We start from the raw sequence: 15065 nt of genomic DNA, 5'->3' as shown, positions 1-15065 counted from the left end.
TAAGTTTGTGTGTCTGTGTTTGTCCCACTAACATCGCTTGACAAACGATACTGGTGTGTTTACATCCCCGTAACTTAGTGGTTCAGCAGAACAGACTGATAGAATAAGTACTAGGCTTACAAAGAATAAGTCCTGGAGTCGATTTGCTCGACTAAAGGTGGTGCTCCAGCATGGCCACAGTCAAATGACTGAAACAAGTAAAAGAGTAATCCTTTCCATGATAGGCAAAAGGCCAGAAATTTGAGGGGAGTGGGGCTAGTCAATTGCATCAGCCCCATTGTTTAACTGGTACTCATTTTATCGACCCCAAAAGGATGAAAAGCAAAGTCAACCTCAGCAGAATTTGAACTCAGAACATAATGATGGATGAAATGCCACTAAGCATTTTGCCCGGTGTGCTAATGATTCTATCAGTTGTAGTCAAAAAGATGCCTTAAAATAAAAGAAAAATATTTTAATCCAATGAAATTCCAATGCATGATTTCATTGTAACATGAGGACTGAGTTCAAATTTTCTTTTCACTCCCAAATATTTTAGAATTTATACCTTACTTTCATTTCACATAATTTTAGCATTACCAATCAGAGCTGAAATTAACTATTAAAATATCACAGAAATATTGAGAAACAAATCCTTTGCTTACTTTGAACATTTTCTCGCCATTTAATGGAACTACAGCTGGTGAGTCAGCAGCTTCCATTTTGGTGAATTCTTCAGAGAAATTACTAACATCAAGTTCGTGTTTTATCTGTGGCAACATTGGTGCTATTATTTCTTTTTTGGCAAGTTTATCCCAATCCAAATTCTACAATGAGAAGATTACAAACAGAACTTCTATTTTTTTCCTTAACCAATTCATCTGTTAGAAACAATCCTGGAGAACTCATTGAAATGGTTAGAGAGGTGTAAGAAAAGTATTCAAACAAATTAAAAACATAGAAGTGAACTACAACCAGTGTTTGTGTTTTTATTAGTAGAATAACTCTTCAGAATCACAATTAATACAGAATACAAATACAACTGTCTGATATACATTTGTTCACAAGCTTGTATTAGTCTGTCAGATAGAGTGCGCTGAAAATGGCAACTGTATCACAGCACCATCTGCCATCAACACAAATCAACAAACACCTCCATTCATGCACAACATCATCATCACCGTTTAACGTCTGCTTTCCATGCTAGCATGGGTTGGACGATTTGACTGAGGGCTGGCGAACCAGATGGCTGCACCAGGCTCCAATCTTGATCTGGCAAAGTTTCTACAGCTGGATGCCCTTCCTAACGCCAACATCAGTGATAAAAAAAAATACCTGGATAAGTGCTGTAACTAGGGCACCTGTGTCATCATCAAAGCCATAGACCAATATATGGAGAACTTAAAGGTTAAAGAAAAAAAACCTCATCAAAAAAATTAGACCCACTATCAAAAGTTGACTGTAGTTGTATAAGGCTCAATAACTGATAATCCTGACATTCTGTCCCTCCACAACATAAAACACAACTTAGACTATCTGTTCATGTCAGAACAAACATACAGTCACAACTGGTTGCAGTAAGTACCATTTCTCGCTCTCTCATTTGGTGCTCGCTGGGGAAGCTATGAGTAGAAGAATGGCTAGTGAGAGCTGTCTATGTGCAGTGGTGCAGTCAGTAAAGTAAAAGTCAGCAATGAGTAGAGCAATGAATTTAGTGTACAGGTAGGAGTCCAGCAAAGTTCAGTTCCTAATGCCCTCTTATTATAGTCCTCCCATGTGTTGCACATGGGAGCTCCTCTATGCTAAAGACCTTGTTCATAAAGTGAAATCTATAGTAGAATTAGAAGCAATTTCAGGTTTGGAAACAAAGCCTGCATTCAAGGGCCTTAGAGTTAACTTAGTAAAGTCCAAAGACCTTGTAAGCAGGAAAATAAGTTACTAATCCCTTCAGGGAAATGACTCTGCTTGATATATAAAAAAAGGTACAGGTAGAAATTCATCCAGGTGTACTCAGTACAAGCTGTGGACACATATGAGATACAGTGGAATCTCAGGAAGGTTAACACAGGAGTAGTATTTGTGTGTGGCAGATGTGCAAGAATAAACAGTAAGAACATGCAAGAAATAGATTTCCACAAATGCCCAGGTGAGTTCCTAGATGTAGCAGATACTTTCTGTTAACAAGGTGACCAAATTAGTAGTGGAGGAGGATGCTCTGAAAGCATAGTTGCTAGAATAAGAACTGACTGGGAAATGTTCAGGGAGCTATTGCCTCTCTCAGAGTGAAAGGCAGATTGTACAATACTTGTGTACAAACAACTATGCTAAGGGTTGTGACTGCATAGAGCATGCAAAGGCTGGAAGGAAATAAGGGTAGCAGTGTCAGCGTACATGTACGGCAATGTGTAAATGTACTAGGAGAAGAGTTAGGAATAAGAGGAATCAGATGCATCATGCAAGAGAGAAAGTCATGCTGGTTTGGACATGTGATGCATATGAATGAAGAGAGTTGTATAAAGAAGTGTTGATCACTTAAAGAAGTTTGGCAACTGTGGAAGAAGGAGACACAGGAAGACGTGGGGTGAAGTAGTGAGGACCAATCTAAGAATGTTGGACCTCACAGAGATGACAATGGGCCAACATGTCTGATAATATAAAGTTCTACAGAAGACCCACTTCAGTGAAACTCAGTTCTGGAAGTGCTGTTTGTTTCACCCATATACACCATTAAAATTTTTCATACACCCTACCCTAATAAACTAAACTACATCTCCCCTTCTCTTCCTCACATTTCCTTTTTTTTTCATGCACTATGTTTATCTCTCCCCCCTCACTCCTGCAGCTGAATCTTGTCCCCACTGTTCTGCCCACTGTATCATTGCTATCCTGGAATATGACACAATAGTCTTCTTTAATAACACAAATTCAAGGAAACAGTCTCATACTACCATACTCCTCTAGATGTCAGCACATAAAATCATTACAAAACTGGACATCACAACATCTAATGGTGGTTGGTAAACTTACATCTATAACTTTCTCCCACTACATCCCAAATACTAAGACCCCCTCTTCAGAATCAAAAAATATTTCAGCTCTGATCCTCTTCAAGGCTCATATAAAATGTACTTTAGAGAACTGCACATACATATGAAACTTCACATCTACAGAACATTGTTGCTGCTTATACATGCAAACATCCTAGACTGCATCTAAAAAGGCCACTTAGTTTATTAACAGATTCATGTACTGACATCTGACTCACATCTGCATTATTTCTTCTTTCTGCCTCATTTGTGCATAGCTAGATTTCTACCTTACCCACTCAGCCCCAGCTAACACATCTGTTTCTCCTACTCTCGTTATTCCTAACTACAACAAAAGTATTATGCTCCTCTCAAAGTACCTAAGATGCCTACCTTCTCCACCAAGTCCCTAATGACATGTTCTTTTCCCCTCCCCTCATCCCATTTATTGTTTGTCATACTTCCCAGATACTGAACTGAACTCTCTCCCCAAACCTTCATCCCCCGGAATGACAACTCTCCAGAAATCCCTCATTTTCCATACAAACATGATATAAAGTATATCATGTTTGTAAGAACAGGGTACATTATATTTTATAATAACAGAACATCTATATATGAAGAATTTCCAGAGAGTTGTTATTTTAGACATAGAAGGATTTGGGAGATGATCAGGTTACAGATGTTCATACAAAACAATAACTACATCAACTTCACCTCTGACTAATAATAAAAAAAAAAAATGTAAGGTTGGTGATTAGTCATATTAGAAAAAGAACTATGTCACACATTTGAATAAAGGTAAAGAAGCAAAGCAAAGGACTGACATACTTTAAATCATTGCAGCTGCTAAGATAAAGTGACACAAATATTTGAAATAGAAACTGCATTATAATAATAATATGGTATTTCCCTACTCACATTAAAAAATGGATGCTGTCTTATTTCTTCAGCTCCATTGTAACCAAGTCGTTTAGTAGGATCTTTGTGTAGTAAAGAAATAATGTAAGATTTTGTTGCAGGAGAAAAATGTTGAGGAATCGGTGGATGCTTTTCAAGAATTCGCCTATAAACAAAAGAGAGAGAGAAAAATCAATGAAGGAGGTGTAAAATTTCAAAATGAAATCAACCATTTTGTTTTATGCATTTTACATAAACACCTAAGAATTAAATGGTAGAACTTATTCCAATATGCAGGATTAAAAATCTTAATTTAGAGCAAATTAATTCAAGTTTATACAATGAAGAAAATCAAACCATTATTTGTTTTTAATGTGAAAAGAATAACTAATAAATAAATCTTACTTTGAGATTTCTTTTGATGAGTTCCGTTCTCCATCAACAGTAAAAGGTGATGCCCCAGTTAAAAGTTCATATGTAAGGACTCCAAGTGCCCACCAGTCAACAGACTAATAGAGAGAAACATAACAAATTTAATAAGAAACATTTCATATTAGTCTTATTATATTTGAACAACAAGCTACATTTTTCTCAAAACACTATTTGAAAATAAGCAATGAAGTATAAAATGAACCAAAGCTAGTTTAACTGAAGTAAGTTAGCATTAGCTTATTTAATACCAGAAGCATTGAAAAGTTAAATAGAAATAAATATGCAGTGAAAAAACTATATTAGCCAATGATTAATATTACATTATTTTTGTATTTAGGAATGGTCATGTTGCCACTTTAGCCAATAAAAACACACGCACTATATATTTGGTGTTACTTTGCTTCAGCGTTATTTATTTTTTACATTAATCTTAATCTTGTTTCAGCCAGAGTTCTTTCGTCACACTCCTGTGACCGCATCAGTGGTCCTTTGCTTTCTTTTTTCTTATTTGTGTGTCTCTCCTTACTAACCGTCAGCCACTTTGTATTTCTATTGTATGTGTCTTCATTTCCACATGTGTATATCTCTATGTAAAAAATAAATAATGCTAAAGCAAAGTAACACCAAATATATAGTGCGTGTGTTTTTATTGGCTAAACTGGCAACATGACCATTCCTAAATACAACAATATCTGTTTCAACACACGATTTCACATCAAAAATCTTGCAAAACAAACATATAAATGTAATTACATTATTTTCTCTGACAAGTATGGGAGACATCTCCAGACAAGTTTTAGTTTTATTTTAACTTCATCACTGAAGCAAAACCTTCAATGTATTTACCAAAATAGTGATAAATGAATCATTAAGCAAATGTACAACAGTGTACATTGGTTTGTATTGAAAAGAAATTTTTTTAGAAATTAAATCATCAAAGTCACCAATGGTAAAGTAGGTGAATACACAAGTATTCAGGAATAGATGACCATGAAAACTTTTCAATGCCATCATTCTGATTCTTGCTGCAGATCTGTTAAGGAACTATAGGGAAAAAGGTTCTAAACATGAAAGGGTGAATTCATACAAAAAGACTTTAAATGTTAATATGATGAGGGAAAACATATTAGTAGGTAGGAGTAACAAAAAAAAAAAAGTGATTTGTATGAGATGAGTGAAAAACCATCATGTGTGTGTGTGTGTTTATTGATGTAAATAGATGTCAAGTTGCATTCATTTATGTTAACAGTTACTTAAGTATTGGTGAGGTTGATATGATCAATTAAAAGCCCTTAAAGTCAGTGACCTTACATGGCTACAACTCAATGATCAACCCTTTAGTGTTTAAACCGGCCATATCCAGCCCAAATATTCTACATGTTTTATATTCAAACTGGAAATATCTAGCCTTTCACACCTAACCTACATTGACATTCTAAAAATAAACAATCACATCATTGAAACCTCAAAGCTGTAAGCTAATGCATGATTAATTCAAAACAATTTAAGTGAAAAAGTATTACATTTAACAGAATAATCTGAACACTAAAAAGGTCAAAAGGTACTGACAACAAAGTACATAGTGGTAAAGAGTTGGAGAAAAAAGAGGGGACATGGAAGAGTGGTACCTGGATGTAGCAACATGACACAAAATTTGACATTATGACATAAAAATTTGCTAATCACTAAATCCAGGTAAAAAATGCTAACAGTACAGTTACATATGAACTTACAAAATCATGTCCAGCTGAACTTCCTCTTACAACTTCAGGTGCCATATATTCCATGGTGCCACAGTATGAATAGGCACGATGAGTCTATAATGAAACAACAATTAGATTAATGTTTAATTATTGGAGCATAAATATTTCTTTAGCAAGTTTAAGTTAGCCGAAAGGAATAATATAGTTAACTTTGATGCTATGCTGTGTGATTTGAGTTGGGGAATGAACCAATTCTCATTTGGTCTACCAACTCAAATTTAAAAACCAACTAAGATGCTCTACTAGCTGGAAACTGGCAACTTTTCACATGATTTACACTATTGAAAAAGAAACTTTGCTCAGCTGTTTCAATTTCCATCAATCTATTTGAGAGGATGAGAGCATCCCGATGATTCAGAATGATTAAAAACCAAATTAAAAGTCCTTCCAACTACTGAAAACATTTAAGTAGAAGGTTTAACTGATTCTGTTGAAATACGTTTCTTTCAATTAGAGGTAATATTTATCCCCACTCAAACGTGGATGTTCTGTCAGAACTAACTATGCAGCAGTAGTTACCATGAGAGAAACTCTCATATTGGTTTATCTCCCTCTTTTACGTGTTTCAGTCATTTGACAGCGGCCATGCTGGAGCACCGCCTTTAGTTGAGCAAATCAACCCCAGGACTTATTCTTTGGAAACCTAGTACTTATTCTATCGGTCTCTTTTGCCGAACTGCTAGGTTACGGGGATGTAAACACACCAGCATCGGTCGTCAAGCGATGTTGGTGGGGACAAACACAGACACACAAACATATATATATACATATATACGACAAGCTTCTTTCAGTTTCTGTCTATCAAATCCACTCACAAGTCTTTAGTCGGTCCAAGGTTATAGTAGAAAACACTTGCCCAAGGTGCCACGCAGTGGGAATGAACCCAGAACCATGTAGTTGGCAAGCAAGCTATTTACCACACAGCCACTCCTGCGCCACTCCCTGCTAGCAATATAAACAAAAGTGCATTTTGTACTGAAAGCCGTTATGAGAATTTCTCTCATGGTCTTTACTGTGGCATAGTTTGTTTTAACAGAACGTCCATGTTTAAGTGGAGATAAATATTACCTTCCGGCATTAATACTATCTTTGTTGCTAATATATATTCTTCCAATTAGTTTTGAACATAATGAATTAGTAAAATAACTGTCAATATGAATCTGGGGTTTGGAACATAAATCAACAGAATATTTATTTCCCTGGGCATGGATACTTTGAAACTCTGACGTCTGGCAGCTGACTTGGCAGACACCCATAAAATTATTAACCATCTTACCAACAATAACTCTGAGCACCTTTTCAAACTCCACCTGTCTAACACCCGTCGGCATGTTTACAAAGTCAGAAAACAGCACAGCTCCCATGACTTTCGGAAACATTTTTTCACGCGAAGAGTTGCTGAAGTATGTAACAAACTGTCAACATCAGTTGTTAGTTGTCGGAGCACTGCATCCTTCAAAACTTCCATGCTTCCTGAGATTTGACAACACTACACCTGATTTTCTCCCCTCCATACACACACAAGCATGTATCTGACTCATACACTGTTCACTTCCCAGACATTTGTACATTACTGCATATGCTTTATATACACTTTTGACAAGTTGTGGTGCACCTGAGCACTGTATACAATAATTTCATTATTATTACTATTATTATTTTGATGGCAAATTATAATTTAGATCACATTAAGATAGGAGATTTGTATAATAGGACCAGGACAGTCTCAGGCAGGTTCAAATGAAGAGCTAAAAATGTAGAGAAGCATTTACAAATGCTACACTTGTCTCAAAACCCAAATAGATCCCATGTTTAAATGATATTTTAAATAGTTAGAACTTGTCATACAATATTAAAATTTTGGATAAACAAGAATACAGTTGCTGTTACGAAAAATTCAATTTTTATATTTCTGGAACAAAAGTAGCAGTCTCTCATTTTATGCAGTTAATTTCATAAAGTATAGGGAAATATCCTATTAATTTCTGTGGCTTGAAGCAAACAAAGCTTTTGGTAGATCTGAAATTAAAATAATCCATGTATTCTGAAAGCTTATGTATTATCCACCATAGAACCTTTGTACATATTACTAGCTGGATGATCCAAGTTAATCTTTGTTAAGGACTCCAAACTCCAGCTACATATTTATAAAAAGAAACACTGTCTTTTGTAATTTCTCTCAAACTTAATTTACTCTCTCCAACTAAAAGCAAATTTCTAAAAACAAGCATCAAAAACTTCATTCTTTGTAATTTCAAAAATTACAATTAAAAATATATTATAATTCCATATCTTAACCCTTTCATTACCGTATTTATTTCGAGATGCTCTGTGTTCTTTCAATTACTTTAAATATATCAAAGAATTTAGTAAAATAACTTAGTTATCATTCAGCTAGTATTAGGAACATAAATTGTGACTAAGGTTTGGTGGAAGATTTTAATTAAACACTTATGAAAATAAGACATTTGTATTCAGAGCCAGAGCTGGTTTCAGCCGGGTTGGTAACAAAAGGGTTAATAACTATAAAAGCAAAGGGATGGCAGTGACTGTAGTTCAACAGCATAAATACTTTATTCAGTTTCATTGTTACACCTTGTGACTGCAGTTCTCAAAAGGATCAAACTCTTGTTTCATTCTAACAGAAGTTTGAGAAAATAAATCAAATAACATGGCAGGGTTGGTTCAACAAACATTATCACACCAACATGTAGACTCTAGTCTTGTGCTTCATAAAGGAAATCAATATTCTAAAAGTACAAAGTTATTTTAGTCCAAGAAAAAAAATCTAATATTTATTGTATATATCAACAAGGACCAACTACTAAAGTATTTTTACACATAGTAACAATATTGATACAACGTGGTTCTTACCGTGTCACCAGGAAGGAATTCTTTACTCAAACCAAAATCAGTGAGTACAATGTGACCTGAGGAATCCAAAAGAATGTTCTCCAGCTTGATGTCTCGGTAAATGATACCAAGCTAAAATCATAAAAGAAAAAGTTTTTAATAGTCTCTTTCAGTACTTCTTCCTACAAACTTCTACTAACTGTTTTCTTTTATTAACAGTAAATGTCAGGAGATATAATTTGTTTAAGATGAGGGTTAATTTCACAATAGTTTTATTTAAATAGCTACAGATTAGATGATGGAAACAAACTGTGACAGAAAGTGAAATCCAGAATGATACACTGAAGAGGAGGAATGATGAGACTAAATGTTTAGTAAAGGTCCCAATAAATGAAATACAAAAAGGAAGTGATAGCAAAAAGCAAGACAAAAAAGTTGCAAGGATCGTTGGGGCAACGCAGAGTGAAGTAACAAAATTTAATTTTATTAAAGAATTTCCATTTCAGTAATTAAATTAGTCACTAATAGTTTCAGATTTTAGCACAAGGTCAGCAAATTTGGGGGAGAGGCTGGTGAATTATATCAACCCCAGTGATCAACTGGTACTTATTTTATCAAGCCCAAAAGGATGACAAGCAAGGTAAACCATAGTGGAATTTGAACTCAGAACGTATAGAAGGATGAAATACTTCTAAGCATTTTGTCTGGCATGCTAACAATTCTGCCAGCTTGCTGCTTCAAATAGTCGCTAAATATTGGTTTCAAATTTTGGTACAAGACAAGCAATGTCATCAACCCCAGTATTCAACTGGTACTTACTTTCTCAGCCCTCAAAAGGATGAAAGGCAAAGTTGACAGGAGATGTAGTGATTTGCTGTACTTGATATGCTGTGTCAACCTAAGTAAAATCGCCGTCTTCCTCCACACATACAGGTATGTTCTTTCAGGTGCCGGTGCCACTTAAAAATCACCTGTGCTGGTTTCGTGTTAACACACCCATGCTAGTGCTGCTTAGATGCACTTGTGCTGGTGGCATGTAACAAGCACCCAGCACACTTTGTTAAGTGTTTGGTGTTAGGAAGGGCATCTAGCTGTAGAAGCCATGCCACAACAGACAGTTGAAGTCTGGACAGCTCTCTGCTAGTCAGTTCCATGTCAAGCTGTCCAACTCAAGCCATCACAGAAAGCGGATGCTAAATGATGATGATGATAAATGTAAAGACAGACAAAATGCCACTAAGCATTTTGCCCAGTGTTCTAATTATTCTCCCAGCTCACTTAATTAGTCACTAAATATTAAAAATGGAAATTATTTCAGTGATTTATCTTTAAATTAGACAACAAAATCTATCATTGAATCTTTATACATTTAAAAAAATTTCCTTTCTATTTTTATACTTAATAATTTTTTTTATTGTATGTGCAAATTTGAATATTTCATTTGGTATCAGGAGCAACTTTACCAGACTAGATATCCTTTCTAAGATAAGCAATTCCATTGGCAAATTAGCAAAACCAATAAGAACTCAATAGTATAATGAACAATAATTAGATTGTAATTTAAAACATTTCAAATGTAAATTCGTTTAAAATAAACACCTACAAGAATTCTTCTTTGTTTCAATAAACAAAAAATGATGGTGGTTTTTACCTTGTGTAAAGTCTCCAATGCTAAAACAATTTCTCCAATGTAGATTTGGACTTCAGATTCAGAAAAATGTTCTCGATTGAACAAATGTGTGAACATTTCACCCCCATTCACATAATCTGAAATACAAGTTCCAAAACAAACATGTAAACAACATAAGTAGGACAGACACATCCAATATCTAACTCTAATAGAACAAATTTTCAGTCAGATGTTTAAAGGCGTAACATCTGTATATTTGACTATACTGCTACTATTAAAATTATGAAAAAGAATAAAGTACTAACACACACACACATACACAGAGAAGTTGTTAAGTTCTGTCTATTTAACTCATTAGCATTTAAACTGGTCACATCCAGTCAAAATATTCTACCAGTTTTATGCCCCAACTGGTCACATCTTGCCTCTCACACTAACCCGGCAATATCATTCTAAAAGCTAAGTTACCTCATCGAAATCTCAAAGCTTTCAGCTAATGCATGATTAGTTCAAAACAATGTGAATAAATAAGCATTACATTTGACAAAATAATGTGAAATTCTAAAAAGTTAAAGATCTGAAGGAATTATAGGAGCATGTGTTTATTGGGTATTTCTGTACAAAATCAAAGAAACTTTTGAAACAACTGAAGGTGACCAAAACCAATTTCTTTCAAACTTTGCATGCTAAATGGCCTTCATATGAAACCTTTAGATATGAAATATTTTTTTACCTGAGTCTAATATTTGCTGAATTATAACCATTTGAAATTTTCAAAAAAGTGACATTTTATTGGTTACTCAATAACTTTGAGAAGCCATATCTCAGCTACTATTTGAGCTAGAAAGCTCAATTTGTTTTTTTCCATTTTAAAGCATTTAAAATAGATCTAAAACTTTTGTTTAGTGTAGTTTTTCCTCACAATAAAAATAAAGAAGTTGACCTAAAATTTGACCTCTGACCTTTCATAGGTCAAAAGACGTGATCATTGATTTTTTAAAAATTTTGTCCAAATATTGCCCTACTCAGTCACAACTCAAATAAAAAAAATTCATACTGGGATCTCAATGGAAAGTATTTTTAATAAATATAACTACAGTGAAAAGTAGTGACAAATTATCAAAAATTGCTTACTAAGCAAGATAATTTGAACTTCAAGGAGAAAACAAAGCGTTGATAATCAAAATAAGTATTTTTATTATTTCAATAATAATGTCTACTTTACTTGTAACTACGTTTTCAGCTCTGCTATGGTCAATGGTGAGCTTTCTAGCTCAAATAGTAGCTGAGATATGGCTTTTCAAAGTTATTGAGTAACCGAAAAATGTCACTTTTTTGAAAATTTCAAATGGTCGTAACTCAGCAAATATTAGAGTCAGGTAAAAAATATTTCATATTCAAAGGTTTCGTAAGAAGGCCATTCAGCATGCAAAGTTTCAAAGAAATCAGTTTCGGTCACCTTTGTTGATTTTGCATGGGGTCAAATTTTATAAATAAATTCTTCAGTAACATTAATATCATTATTATGTTTTCAAAAGGTATTTAATATTTATTGTTATACTTAGGGATGTACTTGGGGGTATAAAAAAAAATGACTGACAACCGTGTACCCAGACAGCTGTTGTATGACAAGCTTATGCAGAGCTCACACAAATGAGGAAGACTTAAATTGAGGTACAAAGACACTCTGAAATGGAGTGACATTAGACCATGCAAACTCGAAGCCTCTGCTACAAACAGATCAGCACGGAGGTCTCTCACCCCACAAGCAGCAGCTGACTTCAAAGAGGATCGGCAGCAGGATCTCGATGCTGCAAGAGAAAGATATCACAGGGCAGTATTTGCCTCAATCCAGTCAACAGATTATCGCTGTGACATCTGTGGGCACCTGTGTGCTTCCAGCTTTGGACTGCAGAGTCACATGCGCTTCCATCACTGAGAACACAGGCTTTGTTATCATCGAACACTGATGGACTACCTACCACATACTTGGGGGTGGTCATCTTTTGCGAATATCTGTTTCAATACACATTTTCACATCAAGAATCTTGCAAAACAAATACATAAATGTAACGTTAATATTTACTTATACTTTAATCCTTAAAAATAATTAACTAGAATTTTAACCCTTTAGCATTTAAACCGGCCATATCCAGCCAAAAGTATTCTGCCTGTTTTATGTTCAAACTGGCCAGATCTGGTCTCTCACACCAACCCTACAATATCATCTTAAAAATGAACAGCTACCTCATCAAAATCTCCTAGCTACAAAATAATGCATGATTAATTCAAAACAATGTGGATAAAGAAGCATTAATTTTGGCAGAATAATGTGAAAACTAAAGGGTTAAAGATTCACTTTAGAAACTGAAGCACTTACATTTATACTGATGAAAGTGGAAAATATTAAATACTGATGAAAATACAATTATTTCTTTCTTTTTATCATTGTCAATGAATATAAAATGTTTGCTTACCAAGAATTAAGTGAAGTTTTGCATCAGTTTGGAAAGCATAATGAAGAGTAACTAAAAATGGAGACTGGCGTATAGCTTCAAGGACTTGACGCTCTGTTTTAGTGTGTTCTGTTGTCTTGTTCTTTTGAACTATACTGGCTTTTTTGAGAACCTTCATAGCATAAAGTTTACCACAGTCAAAGCCATTCACTTTACGAACAAGAAACACTTTACCATAAGCTAAACAAAAGAGAAAAAAACATAGAGACCTTAAAACTGAATATACAAAATAACATGTACTTAGTCAACATTATCATCAAATTTTACCATGATGCTACTAGCAATTCTGAGTTTACAGTTCAGTGTCTTTTTATCTCACCCATGTCATCTTACTCATCAAGTTGCATCTTCTCTTAATCTTCATTAGTTATCTTTATTTTCTCTACCTTCTACCACCCACTTGCATTAGGTTTTCTGTCATCATCATCATCATCGTTTAACGTCCGCTTTCCATGCTAGCATGGGTTGGACGATTTCACTGAGGGCTGATGAACCAGATGGCTGCACCAGACTCCAATCTTGATCTGGCAGAGTTTCTACAGCTGGATGCCCTTACTAACACCAACCACTCCAAGAGTGTAGTTGGTGCTTTTACATGCCTCCGGCATGGGGGCCAGTCAAGCGGTACTGGCAACAACCTCTTGTGAACCCTTTTACACATGCTACCAGCACAGAAGCCAGTTAGCCACTCTGTCAACGATCATGCTCAGATGGTGCTCTTAGCGCCCTACTAGCACGTGCACAAGTGCCAGTAAGGCAACGCTGGTAATGATCACACTCAAATGGTGCCTTTTATGTGCCACTGGCATGGAAGCCGGTTAGCCGCTCTGTCAACGATCACACTCGTATGGTGCTCTTTGCACTCCGCTAGCATGGATACCAGTCATCGACGGTGACATGTAAAAGATACCCATGCCAGTGACACATAAAAGGTATTTGTGCCAGTGACATGTAAATGGCACACATGCTGAGGACATGTTAAAGGCACTTGGTACACTCTGATGAGTGGTTGGCATTAGGAAGGGCATCCAGCTGTAGAAACCAAGCCAAAAAGACCAGAGCCTGGTGCAGCCCTCCAGCTTACTAGTTCCAGTCAAACTAACCCATGCCAGCATAAAAAATGGATGCTAAAATGATGATGATGGTGACGATGGTGGTGGTGGTGATGATGATGATGATGGTGGTGGTGGTTGTGGTGATGGTGGTGGTGGTGATGATGATGATGATGATGAGGAGGAGGAGGAGGAGGATATTGTATACCTTTGCCTCAAATATCAGGATACAGATGAATAACAACATCAAGATAACATGTCGCTAATACTAAACCAAAATATCACAGTAAAGTGCAGTGAATATCACTAACAACAGCAAACTTTAAGTAGATGCAGGTGCATGGCTGATTTAACTTATAGGAAATCGCCAAAGATAACTGATTTCTGTACAGGTCCCACCTAAGTAGTCAAATATTGGAAAGTAAACAATTTAAGATAATAAATAAATAACAATAATAATTTCTTGTGACTTAGCTTAAGCAATTCTGTAGCAGACAGATACAATCTAGTGAACTCAAAAACCAGAATATAACAGAAACAATTTATATAATCCTAGAAAATTTGTTGATGCCAGCATGATTTGTTTTGAAAATAGTAATGAGTAATTAGGCGCAGGAGTGGCTGTGTGGTAAGTAGCTTGCTTACCAACCACATGGTTCCGGGTTCATTCCCACTGCGTGGCACCTTGGGCAAGTGTCTTCTACTATAGCCTCGGGCCGACCAAAGCCTTGTGAGTGGATTTGGTGGACGGAAACTGAAAGAAGCCCATTGTATATATGTATATATATATATATGTATGTTTGTGTATATGTTTGTCCCCTAACATCGCTTGACAACCGATGGTGGTATGTTTACTTCCCCATAACTTAGCAGTTCGGCAAAAGAGACCGATAGAATAAGTACTAGGCTTCCAA

At 35.5% G+C, this 15065-nt stretch overlaps 1 protein-coding gene across 1 annotated transcript in view; it reads right to left on the bottom strand.

The window, feature by feature from the left end:
- LOC115217093 (ribosomal protein S6 kinase alpha-5) overlaps positions 1-15065 on the bottom strand; it is a 53473-nt gene that overhangs the window by 14914 nt on the left and 23494 nt on the right. The window contains exons 3-9 of the mRNA XM_029786691.2: positions 13061-13279; positions 10605-10720; positions 8975-9085; positions 6071-6154; positions 4311-4414; positions 3927-4071; positions 645-806 (exon numbers count right to left, since the gene is read on the bottom strand). Coding sequence (XP_029642551.1) covers positions 645-806; positions 3927-4071; positions 4311-4414; positions 6071-6154; positions 8975-9085; positions 10605-10720; positions 13061-13279 — 941 coding nt within the window. The remainder of the gene's footprint in view (positions 1-644; positions 807-3926; positions 4072-4310; positions 4415-6070; positions 6155-8974; positions 9086-10604; positions 10721-13060; positions 13280-15065) is intronic.

The sequence above is a fragment of the Octopus sinensis genome, linkage group LG11 (assembly GCF_006345805.1).
Source record: "Octopus sinensis linkage group LG11, ASM634580v1, whole genome shotgun sequence".
In the NCBI taxonomy this organism is placed as follows: domain Eukaryota; kingdom Metazoa; phylum Mollusca; class Cephalopoda; order Octopoda; family Octopodidae; genus Octopus; species Octopus sinensis.
The sequence above is the reverse complement of the archived record's forward strand: the minus strand, read 5'-3'. Positions and strand labels throughout refer to the sequence as shown.